Consider the following 12,813-nt stretch of genomic DNA (forward strand, 5'->3'; position numbering starts at 1 on the left):
ATTTTCGACATTTCAAGAAGTCCCTACAATCGCCATCGAAGGACGGGAGTCAAGAGGCGGGAAGAGACAGTGCCACAAGGGGAGGAAATAGGACGGAGGGTGCCGTGTCTAATGTATGTATGGTTTGCTCAAGACCAGACCCAGCGTGGAACGCAGCACTTAATAAAAAGAAAGCTACATTTTAGAAGTCAACACTTTCCTGGACGACGCCATTTTGGCTTAAGGTGATCAGTGTTACAAGCTTAACTGGCTGTACGTGCAGTCTTTACAAGCTCAAACGGTTTCTGTACTGACAATCTGGTGGGCACAAATAATTACTTTCTCAAACACCTTTCTCAAACACCCGCGTGATTGTTACACTCATCAGTTAGACTCGTGTGTTCACCGTCAGCGCGAGGCCCTGTTGACATAAGCCATAACCAGGGGTGCAACGAACCCTAGGTTTTGGGGTTCATAGGGCTACCCCTTGACATGTTCGGTGAGAGGCGCTTCCTTCAGAGACGCGACGGAGGGGCAAACTCACTTGTTTGGGGGCACCCAACCTCTTTATACATTCCAAATGAGACTATTCTAGTGCAGCTTCAATGTTACAAGCAGTTAACTCTCGTTTAAGTCTGAAAGCACCCCCATAAGGACTGATGTCAGAAGGAGTGGTCTCGCGTCTCCTCTACCTTTCGAATCACTCTCCTGGCATGCAAGTACTAACCCCACATGACAATTTCAAATGCCTAAAAATGTCTATTGGATCACGGCTCTGTAGGTGAGCCAAGTCGAGTCAACAGAGCCCACAAATTCCGGGGTTGGTGGGGGCGGGGAAGGGGATCTGAAGCCCGGTCAGATCAATGGTGTTGCGCCATTGGCCTCACATCGACAACACAAACAAGTTGTTTTCCTTCTGTAGGCCTGGAAGACCCAGCCTTGCTCTTGATCGCCGAAAGAACAGAAAGAGCTGTGCTGACCAAGGGCCGTGGAGGCCAAGGCGTGGCCTGGAAACTCCCAGACGGAGGGAGGAAAAAGTGCTTGCTGGCCACGGCTGCCAGGCCCTGCACGCCTTGGTCGTGGGTTGCACCGCAATGTATAAATAGAGGGGACCGCAGGCGGGAGAGCCAGACTTGTAATCAACGCTTTTGTTGTTTCCATCACATGTAGGCTGTTTCGAGGCCAGTCTGGGTCGCCAATGGCACCCTTCACGTGACCAAACGCTGCGTCACACACATGCTTTCACAAACATGCCCAAGTCTTTAAGGCCAAAAGGGAACATTATTTTCGTTATACTCCTGCTCTCCAGACTACCTCTATATATACAAATACACAAACACCCCGCTCTGCCAGAAGCATGCAGCTATCCAGACGATAGAAATTCCGTCTTGCTGCACAAAGTGTCTCTCATATCGCATGCCCCTGAGGTACCTCAGCACCCATGCACACCCCAGCTCGACATGGGTGGCTAGCAGGGACTTGGCCACCCCTCCCCATCTTCATATCGGCCAAAATGCACACACGCAGGGTTCCAAATGTAGGGGAGCTGGGAGCTATTTAGCTCCCGCTTGTCGCCTAGAAGAGCCTGGTTAGCTTGACACGAACGGGTAGCAGGAGCTACTCTTCACTCCCCATGCCAAATAATGCCAAACCAATATGCCTATGTGAATTTAACTCTGTTCTCTTGGTACAAAAATGAATCAACATTAGGACACATCTATTCAACATTTAAAGCCCAAGGGGTCATAAATAATGGACAAAGTTATATTTTTGCATATGCTGCAGTTACATTTGCGGAATGCTATTTACTAAGCTCCTGGTCCTGGCATGGTAGCTCCTGGTCACTGATTAATGCTCGATACCCATGTGCTGTTTTTTAGCTCCCGCTTATCCAATCTTAATTTCGATCCCTGCATACGCATCAGAACTCCAACGGCTTTCCCTTACCTAGACTTCAGTCCCCACCCATGCCCCAACCCCAGGGAGTTCAACCTACAGTGTGTTGTGACCATACCAATGGTGAAAGGCGCTATAAAAATGACAACTACATTGATCAGCCAGGGCCTTCACAAGGGGTCATTTGCTGCAGGCCATGCAGTATAAACAGGGCGGAGCTCCGATTTCAGGACACCAGGTCACTGCAAAACATGCATTTTCTCCTTTGGCTATTAGGTGGTGCTGTAAGCACTGCCTATGAGGAGAAAGCACTGCCTATGAGCAGAAAGTATTAGCACTCGGACGGAAAACAGGCAAGAGATTGGATGTTTGGTGGGACAGAACCCCCCCTCCCCCTCCTCTACCTCTGGAATATCAAACTGGGGAGCACATTTCAATTGAGTGAAGCTGCCAAGTGTCAACGAACATCTACAGCCACATATGCCAACGCTTGGGCCCAGGCGGAGTGGTCTTGTGTTTAAAACATAGCAGCTCATCCCCTCAATTGTTATGCAGTAGTATATTTTGATGCAAATTTGTCACCTTTTCAAATCTTAATCTATTGCGTTTCCTTTTTTGAATTTAACATTCCACTTTGTAGAGCACCACATGTATTTCTAACGTTTTCATCCACCTATTTCTATTTTAGTTAATTGATTTTGGAAGCTCAGTATACTATGCTGTTCTAATTTCTCCTCTAAAAGTGACCTATACTGGGTTTTGCTTTACATGTTTCCATATCCTCGTATATGGTGAATTTCATGTAGGAGTCCTGCATATTTCATAGAAAAGTCAACAAATTATAGGCTACAAGGTTTGGTGGGTGGGGAGGTTTCCTGTGGGGCGGGTCTTCCAACGTTATGTTGCATCCTGTCTCCAGGCTAAACACAGTTCTGCCACCCATTTCAAAGGTGAGGACTGGAAGGTTGGAATCGCTCATAACCATGGCCATAGCTCATGTGATTAAATGGTTTACAGAATGAGGGAGATTTACTCACTTATTTTATTGTTTAATTGCTGAGCGTGTGGAATATTTTAATTTTAAACCAAGATTTATTTAAAAACGCAGCCAGAGAAATGTATTTGCAATATGCAGAATCGATACAAACAAGACCACCCAAGATCATGCAGTGACCCAAAATACATGACTGCAAAGTCTTATGATGTCGATTATCATTATACATTATATTATATTTGCGCATGGAACTAACTTTGGGAAGCAATGGAATGCTTTAGAACACTTAAGGGGAACTACTACGTGAGGGGAGCTGATTGTAAGAGAGCAATACAAGGGAGTAAGGCGCTAACAAGGGGGAGGCATGGTGGAGGCCAGGCGATCTGGCATGTAGGGATCTATGAGCAAGTAAAGTAGGGAGGAAATGGTGGGCGGGGGCAGGAGGGAGCAGAACACCCAGTCTCTGATTTAGTTGTAGAGTGGAGGGTTTTGAGCATAGGTGTAATGGGGAAGACTTTTCTTGAAGAGGAGGGTCTTCAGCCCCATCCTGAAATGTAAAAGCGAGAGTGCAAGATGTTTATGATTGTTGATGGGGGAAGATGTCACAGTCTGGGAGTGTAGACCGAAAAAGCCGGTCTTCTGGTGGTTTCCTTCCTGCACCAGTGGAGTTCAAGTCTGGACATGTCCTTGCTTTGGATTTATTGTGAGGGATGTTTGTGTGGAGGCGGTGGTGTGGATGATGTGTGGGTGTGCACAGTGAGACCATTTGTTTGGCAGCAAAGGGCTGTTATATCTTAGCATCATGGAAGGTATTGATTGTGGCAATGATGTCTGATAGTGTTTGTCCAACATCATCCAATTTGCTATATTGAGAATTTTGGAATAGAATGGCTGCAGCTTCCATAAGCATGATTTACATTGACCATACTGGAATGGACTGTGGCTGCAGCTTCAAGAAAGTGGTTTACAGTAAGCATTCAGATCAAGATTGTGTTTTCAGGTTCATAAAAGTAATTTACAGTAATCATAATGGCATAGATTGTGGCCACAAAATCAAAGTGCTTTATACTCGAAATGCTGGCCTTTATTAATGTACTCCGCTTCTTTAAATGATTTATACTAGCAATGCTGGTATATATTGTGGGTGCAGCGGCATAAAAATGACTTACAATGGCAATGCTGGAATATGTTGTGAACTCCCCATCATGAAATATTGTTAAATGTTTGTGTACTCTCGGTGACATGGCATCTACTAGAATTTTTGCATGCATACCCCCAAACTGTAAATTATAAGACCTTTTCACCAGTTTTCTGAAAAAACATGCTGGTAAATGCACAATGTCAACATATTATTTAACACAACATTTTTAGGGATAAACACCAGATATCCCTTACATTAATTATGGCTCTTACTATGCTTGCTCGCACTAATTTGTGCACGATTTTAATTTCCCTGCCACAGACCTTGAACCATTTACAATGCCAGTGCCCCTCAGGAGGTGCCCGACCCCCTGGCACCAAAAGCTGCATCCGCTACTGCCATGTGCAAATAATGTTACCAGCCACATAATGGCGGCTGGAACATTTGAGAGCCAGGCACCTCCCCCTAGTTTCTATGTTAGGTGTACGATTTGATTCAAAACCTTACATCTTTTACCTAGGGAAAAGGTCAATAGGGGGCCCTCAGCAGCCCCCACCCCTTTATTTTGTGGTTTGGCACCGCACAATGGAGCAAACCACCTGGCCCCCAGGAAGAAACCCCAAATCTACTTCATCACACCCAACTGAATTTACTAGCCTTTTTTTGTGTTGGTGCAATCACTGGTCACTGCCCACAACCCATACTCATTAGAAGCATTCCTCTATAGAGCAGGTTTGCAATGGTGCACAAGTATTGATTTATAAAATGTACCAAATAGCATAATTCATGCCACCATGTGTAGAATTGGATTATGGGTGGCAAACACAAGTGGGGAATGATAATCAAAAACAGACTTTTTCGTGACGTGCCTCGGTTTGTGGAGAAAGGTGCAACATCTGCAACTCACAATATCTTGTGCAAGGTTCTCAACTCTCTGTGAAGGGCCCCAAGTCAGCACACCATAACCAGAGATGACGTATGTTGTGCAGATTTTCAAGCATGGCATCAAGAAGGTAGCTGGCCATAAACCTGGGAGATGCTCTCATCAAACTAGTGATATAACCACAAAGGCAGAAGGCATCTGTTTCATACAGAAGAGCTCAAGAGAGGACTTACTCTTTGGGTGGATTCAGATCTTCAGGTCTGGCCTCGAAGAACTGGAGGACATCTTCACACTGAGAAATGTACCGTGGGAGCTGGATCAGAGCCTGCAGAAACAAGCCAACAGTGGATCAGATAACAGACAATGGAATCCAGAATCCTCACAGACCGCCTCCCCCACTACCAGCTCCCCGATATCCCAGTACCAGCTCAGTATTTAGGCATTAGCATACTTGATTGAAAAACATTTGACCTTTTCCATTTGAGCAAATTTCTTTGATCGTTTTTTGGTCAAATTAAATTAAATAACTATATGGGGAGGGATAAGGGAATAGGTTAAGGTGGGGGGAAAATGGGTTTGGGGGTCCACACCAGCCCCCGCATTTTGACCAAACAAAATAAGTCAAATTGGAAAAGGTCAAATATTTTTGATCAAGTGGACCTAAATCCAGTATTTATTTTATATTTATGCACAGGAAAGAACAATGGTCTTGATCGCAAAAGAATGCACAATAGATATGATCAGATTTGACAGGAAGCAGTGAGCTTCTTACAATGGGATGAGTTTGAGTGACATTCTGACCTGGCTCTGGTGGGGAGTAAATGGAACAGTTACTGGGGACAATACAGGTATACACTTGCATACATTAAGGACAATCAACATTAGAAATATTTAAGTGCAGGTAGGCGTTCCTGCGAGCTATGTTAGGGATGTGACCATCATGGAAGAGATGTTAGAGTGGAGGCAGAGAAAGTGAGGGATTGAGGCAGCTTCGAGGAGAGGGGAAAAATGTTAGCTTGAAGGCAGATAGATGAGAGGTAGGTTAATAGGATAACTTGGAGGAAAGGCGGAAAGCTTTCAATTTGGGCTTGAATAAATTGGTGTGGAATTTTTCTTGGATGTGAGGGGGAAGAGTATTCCATGCAAGTGGAGCAAGAAGACAAAGAGCAGACGCGAGAGGAAGCACGGGGAGGGCGAGGTTCCACAAGGGCAGTGGAGGAGGTAGAGCAGAGACTGCAAGAAGGCTTGTAGAGTTGGATAGAGGAGGATGGAGTGGTGTCTTACCATGCATAGATTTGTGAACCAGTAGAAGACATTTTAATCTGGCCCCAATTTTGAATCATCAGCCATCCAGCCTGGTGATGGTAAGAGGAAGTATGTGTGAAGTGAGAGAATACAAAGAGTCCTGGCAGCAAAACTAATGATCTTGTTGAGAGGACAGAAAGCATTGTTGGGGAGATAGAGTACGCTGGCACAGTAATCCAGTTTAGAGAAAGCAAGTGTGGTTAAGAGATGCTTGGCAGCGTTTAAAGGAAGGAGGTGCACGAATGTCCTAAAATTTAGGAGGTTGAGGTGAACCACAGTTTCAGTTTTGGAGACTAAAGTAGAGACGGTACGAGAAGTGTCATAGATGATGCTGTGGTTTCGCGTTGAGGAGTAACGGAGCGTGTCAGGTGGGAACTGGATAGGCAAGGGAGGAGATGCGAGTATTTGGCAGGGAAGAAGAGCACCTATGTTTTGGTAGAGTCCAACATCAAAGAGTGTGAAGCAATCCAATATTAAATGACAAAGACATTTGGAAATCTTGCTAGAGAAATCAAAGGAGAGTTCAGGAAAAGAAGAGGATTTGGGTGTCGTCCGCAAAGAGCAGAGGTTTAGAGTGTAAAGAGGAGAGGAACCAAAACAGCCTTACCGCACCAACAACAATTAGAGAGTGAGATGAGAGGTGGTGTTGCTGCAGGAGACAGAATTGGCAAGTTGCCAGGTAGGATTCAGGCAAGGGTGTGATCACAAATCCCAAGAAAAAAAGAGTATCAAGGAGATCAGAGTGATCGACAGTGTCAAAGGCAGCAGATAGGTCAGGCAGAATTAGGATAGAGGGTAGGTTGGCGTGCTTAGCAGAGGCAATGACAGACATTCATGAGAGCAGTTTCAGTGGAGTGACAGGTGCAGAATCCTGCTAGTAGAAGGTCTCAAAGCTTGTGGATGTCTAAGAAATGGGTAGCACAGTTAAACATAACCATTTCCAGCACTTTCGAGTAGTGTGGAAAAAGCTTGCAAACCAATTCAGATCAGCCCCTTGCTTTTTTAAGAGAGCGATGACTGTGGCCGTTTTGAAAAAAACAGGGAAAGCAAACAGTCAAAGGACAGGTTAAAATAATGTAGTGAGGTGAGAGGACACAAAGGGGCAATAGGCTTGACTGGCCGAGGAGCAAGGGGGTCTTATGGGGCACAAGAGGCGTTGGCCATTGTCAGTAGAGATAGGACTTTAGTATCAGTTGGACTAAAGTGGGAGATCGAGGCAGATGATGGTAGACTAGGCGGAGTGAGTGTGAGGGCGGTCAGGAGAGATTCTCTAATGTTGTAAATGTTTGCAGCAAAGTATTCAGCCAGGCCCTTTGCTGTGAGTGGAGTTGATAGTCCTAGGTTTAGGAGTGAGTTTAGAGTGCCCTGAAGCTGGCACGCATGGTTGGTGTGAGAGTCAATGAGGGTTGGGTAGAATTCCCTTTTTGCTCTACCAAAAGGGAACTTGAGAGAGTTCAAGCCACAGAGGTAGAGTTGCAGGTCCTAATGCAAGTGGGCACACCTCCATTTGTACCGCAGTCGATGCAGGTCTGAGCAGAGACTGTGTATGAATGGGGTGACCCATGGTTGAGGACGTGTAAACTTAGGGGTGAAAGTTAGCAGCAGAAAGTCAGACGAGACTGAGTAATATAGAAGCGATTGGGAGCTGAAGGCAGCGATAGTTCAAAAGGCATCAGATGTGAAGGAGGAGAGTAAGAAGAGAAAGGGAGGGGTGGCAGATGGTTTACATTTCCTTTTAGTAATAGGTGAGACAAATAGGGAGGACAACTCACAGGCTGGAAAGGGGATGGTGGTGGAAACAATAGAGAGATCAGATAAGGATGATGTGACAGTACTATTAGTTGCTGAGAGAGAGGTGGAGAGAAGATGTAAGGGGTTACCCCTGTTGTGGGTTGGAAGGTTATGAATAGAGCAGAGAGTGCGGTCACTAAAAAAGACTGAATTTTCGATTTCTTAGAAGGGATTGCAGAGGGAATGTTGAAATCACCTTCGAGAACGAGGCGATGTTTAGTGAAAAAAGAATCAATGGGTTGCCCAAGGTCATCAAAAAATGGTCCAATGGGACAAGGAAGGCAATAGATGGAGATTATATGAACTGATAAGGTCGAACAATAGAAGAGATGGTAAATTCAAAAGAGATAGGGCATGACATTGGAGATTTGTGAGGCAATGAGGTGGAAAGAAAGTAGGAGTTACAATCAGTCTGACAAGGAGAGTGAATGAAGGATAGTTTGGAGTCATGTAGGGACGCCAGTGTAGACAAGTCTGATGAAGAATTCAGGTCTCAGTGCTAGAAAGAAGATATATGGTAGGAGAGCTGGGGTGAGCGTTTTCAGTGATAAAGGAATTTGTTGCATATAGACTGAGCAGTCCAAAGTGCAATGTTCAGTTGATGCAGTAAGGAACAGTAGAACAGGCGAGTCTCAGAGGAAGAGGGGCAAAGTGGATAGGTGTTAGGGAAAGCATGGTTTGCTCATCGGCCTGCTTTGTTGCAAGTAGGAGGTGCAAGAGGGATAGAGTAGTGGGAGTTTTGGGATGCAGGTTTTAGAAAGCAGGAAGCGTAGGGAGAGGTGAAGAGGAAGAGCAGCAGGAGCAAATGCATTATAGGCAAGTACTGCAGTGTAGAGAGACAGCACAGCAATTAGCAAGCATGGAGTACTCGCAGGTAGGAAGGCAAATGCAAAGGCTCATAGGCAGGTCAACGGCTTGTCTTCGCCCTTTACTGTTGCATCCTTAACCAGGACTCCCTGGGCTGGATACCCCAAGGGAGTTCAGATGTGACGCCACATGAACTAATTACTTGATCGCCTAGTCAATCGGTATCCGATAGGATGATCAGTTAATCCATTGTGCAATCTGAGGCTCATTGGCTTGATCCCAGCTGGATCCACTCAGTCTTTCACTAGTCTGTCACAATCCATGAAACATGTGCCGCCGATTTGGGTAATAAGAGCATCTTTTCGATAAAGCGATGTGAAGTTGCAAACATGTGGCCCATAATGAGGTCTCCTCTCCCTCAATCTGAGGATAGCAGGGAGTGCATTAGGAAACTGCACCTGTTCTGCTCAGTGCCAAGAACCTCAGTTTAACACTAATTCATGAATGACAGACTTCTATAGTTCGCAGCCTGTTTGATACATTCAATAAACACCAACTGGGTCAAAAACCTAGGTGCGCGCTCTCTCCCAATTCACGCGCCATGAGAAACTAGACTGGCAAAAATAAGTCTGTATAAGCAATGCTAACCACTCTTCGTTAGCATGGTCTCTCCCTGCTATGAACACTGTTCCTGCTCCACTATCCCCTCCACTGCCATCTTTACCACAAGGCTCTGCCCCTTGCAGTCAGTGTTTCTGTCCACGTCCCTTCCTATATTTAACATACTTTTTATGAAGCACTAGCAGCTGGCAGGCTGTTAGCAAAGGAGAAGGGGCACAGGATTTAGGGTCATAGTTAGAAATTAACGCGTGGTTAGTTAATTTCAGGTTTCTGCCTTGCTTACACCGTAAACTGGTGGCGGTCTCCAAGCCGCTCTTCAGTAAGTGCTCTGCTCCCACTTGACTAAGGGGATCTTTCCCAGTTTCTGCATTAACCAAGATCTCCATTTCACTTGCCCACGTCAGCCGCGGCATCAGCATCTACTTCTCCCTTTTAGTCAAGTTCCCTTTGCTTGAACCAGTCTGGTTGTCGGTTTCCAACCCCACACCACCCCCTTTAGTCACGCTGGCTACCAACGGTCATGACAATACGTTCCCTGCTTTAGCCAATGCCCATTGTCGCTTTGGTATGGATATAACTCAAAACATCCAACTTATTTCTTTTAACCCATGTCTGCAGCAATATATGGGGGGATTCCCCCTGCATCACCTTCACCCTAATTTAGACCACCCTCATCTATAATTTCAGTTAAATTCGAAGTTAAAACTCCTGTGTTATGGAATTTGCAGTAAAATGGTTCGATGTTTTTGTACAATACCTTTTGGTAACACTTAGACCCCTTGGATCCCCAGTTTAGTCATGATCTAAACTACCATCACCCAAACCCTCGAACCCACTGCTCCTCAAGTGGCAGCTGGTGAAGCGGTGGAACCTAAACGACCAGCCCAAATAGGAACTAGCGGAAGAAAGGAGTCAGGCCAAACGTCCCCTGTGAGGGGCTTGAGATGAGGTTGAAATCCAAGAAAATCTTTCAAATAACAGGTCGACTGGAACAGCTGTGTTTTGAAGCACAGAAATGTCTGAAGCAGTCTGATCAATAGCCATGTGACCAGGTTGCTATTCAAATGCTTCAGTGTCTGCCACAGTATAGTGAGCATATCTGATCAGCCAATCCTGCACGTGGTAACTAGAAAATGGTGCACTGCATAAAAAACACTAAATGGAGTACACAAATAATTGTGCAACTTCACTAATATTAGTGTTTATAGGGAGGGCAGCTTCCTTACTGGAAGAACGCTGGTCATAAATTGTATGTCTGTATATCATTTAGCAAGTTCCATAAACCGTGCCAGGAAGCACAATATACAACTGTGTTCCTGTGCTAGCTAATAAAACAAAAGCCGAATTGGCAGAAAATAAAGTAAAACCAGAGCTTCTGGTACATAGGTTTGGGTGTATTTGGCCAAATTTCTTTTGATTGCGGCACACTGACCCCAACTTATCTGCTCAGGGCCCAATTTAAACGCACATGCACTTTTTGTAAAAATATGTTTGTGCCCCGCCTCCAATTTTAAGGAAGCGGGGGGCACCCTATACCCACAAAATTGCAACATATCAAACATGGAGAGCGGGGGACACCCGGCAATCCCCATTCTCCAGGGTTGGTATTCTGCAATATATGCGACCAAATTGCCCCGAATTCCAAATCACCCATGCAAAATTCGATCAAATTGGTCATTAGGTGAATTGTTTTAGGTCAAATAGCCTAATCCCGGTACATGTAGGGCTGCTGCCACCACATCCCATGTCACTCAATGCACATCTGCTCAACATTCCAGGGTGCTTAATATCAGGGCATGGGTAAAATATTGAAGGGTTCTGCCAATAACAGGATACTCAGTGTTGCCAACCTGCTATGGGTGCTGCACAAACACAACAGGGTACTCTCTACATACAAAAGTTCCAAAGTGCAAGATTGAAACAGTTAATCACATTGTCATGCCAGATGCACCCCATTAGTACACTGGTGTTCCAGTCTCTACAACAGGGCTACCAAAACATTTCTATGCCACTTCAACACACCCCAAGCAGTGCTTCATTTGTGGGGGTGTTTGCCAGAGCTCAGCCCCGGGACTTATTTCTGAGCATCGGCACATTTTCTCAGGCTAATTATGATTAAGGCTCCTGGTTTTATGGAATTTATTTATTTTTCTGTCATTTCCGTCTGTATTTAGCAATATTTATTTTTTGATCTTTTTTTCTGTATGCATCCACATTTAATTGTTGTTATATAAAGATAATTTGCAAACAGTATTATTCTGCATTTGTTCTATAATAAAAATCCATTTATTAAAGCACACATACAGCCATGTAGGAAAGAAATGTCAGCTCCTTTTTCTCCTCATAACAAATGGTTGCTCCGGGGACTGCTGCTCCCTTAAGACATTTGCCATCAGCAATTTGAAGAATTTCAGTGCTATTTTTATACAACTTTTGCACTCTCCATGCTGCTAATCTGCAATGCGATGGGCCTGCAATGTAGGAGTGACATCATAGCGAACAAGACAGAAAGACCGGTTTCTCTGTTTTTTCCTATTTATATTAATAGAAAAAAACCAGATTGATTTCAGTCTGTATTTAGGTGTAAAAAATCAGTAAAAACTGAAAACTGGAAGCCTTAATTCGGATGTTGTGGTTTGTTATTAAATCTCATTCAGCAGTTCTCACACAACAAGCAGCAACATTGTGCACTGGCCACATTCTCGCCACCCCGTGTCAGCTCATCATTCATGAACTTGATGGCCCACGTAGACAGCAGCGTGGGCGTTATCCATTTTCATGGATAACAACGAGTTGGAAGGTGACATTGCTGGGTGCTTGTGTTGGCCACGCCCACACACTCCAGTCCCCCTGCACAACACTGGGGGTCTGACAATGCTGCAACACGCAGAAGCACTACAACATTAGTGTGGCTTGGCAACAAGAGGACAGTCACCAGACAGAAGCACCAACACAGGTTAAAGGCCAGGGAAATGTCACTGCCCAAGAGTGCCGTTTATGAAAGTGAACCATTACACACAGGTTTTACTGCAATGTTTGGCAGACAAGTTTAACAGTTCGGTAATTATTCTTTCTGAATTTGTCAATTAAACTTAGTACGAAAGCAGGTTTGCTCGTTTTTTCGGTAAATAGGTCAGCATGTTTCAATGGCACCTATGCAATCCGAGCAAAATGTGAATGACGATGTGTTTAAAGAAGCACTTAAACATTTGTCTTAAACTAGTATGTTATGTTGTTGTTTGGCACCTGTAAATTGCTCATCTAGTCCATCCATCACCCAAAATAGCCAGTGGGAGTTCCAGCGTTATAGAGGCACATTGGTGGGACAATCACGGGTGTTGGCCGGAGGGGGCCAGGAGTTACTCGCCCAATGTGTCAGGTTCGCTAGAAAATATT

General features: G+C 44.9%; 1 protein-coding gene across 3 annotated transcripts in view; it reads right to left on the reverse strand.

Moving 5' to 3' along the window:
- Positions 1-12,813, reverse strand: part of SH3PXD2B (SH3 and PX domains 2B) — a 495,732-nt gene that overhangs the window by 118,483 nt on the left and 364,436 nt on the right. For all 3 annotated transcript variants that reach the window (XM_069651378.1, XM_069651379.1, XM_069651380.1), the window contains exon 5: positions 5,127-5,218. In XM_069651378.1, the coding sequence (XP_069507479.1) occupies positions 5,127-5,218 (92 nt within the window). The remainder of the gene's footprint in view (positions 1-5,126; positions 5,219-12,813) is intronic.

This window comes from Ambystoma mexicanum, chromosome 3p, assembly GCF_040938575.1.
Source record: "Ambystoma mexicanum isolate Mex_15411 chromosome 3p, UKY_AmexF1_1, whole genome shotgun sequence".
NCBI classification, from domain to species: domain Eukaryota; kingdom Metazoa; phylum Chordata; class Amphibia; order Caudata; family Ambystomatidae; genus Ambystoma; species Ambystoma mexicanum.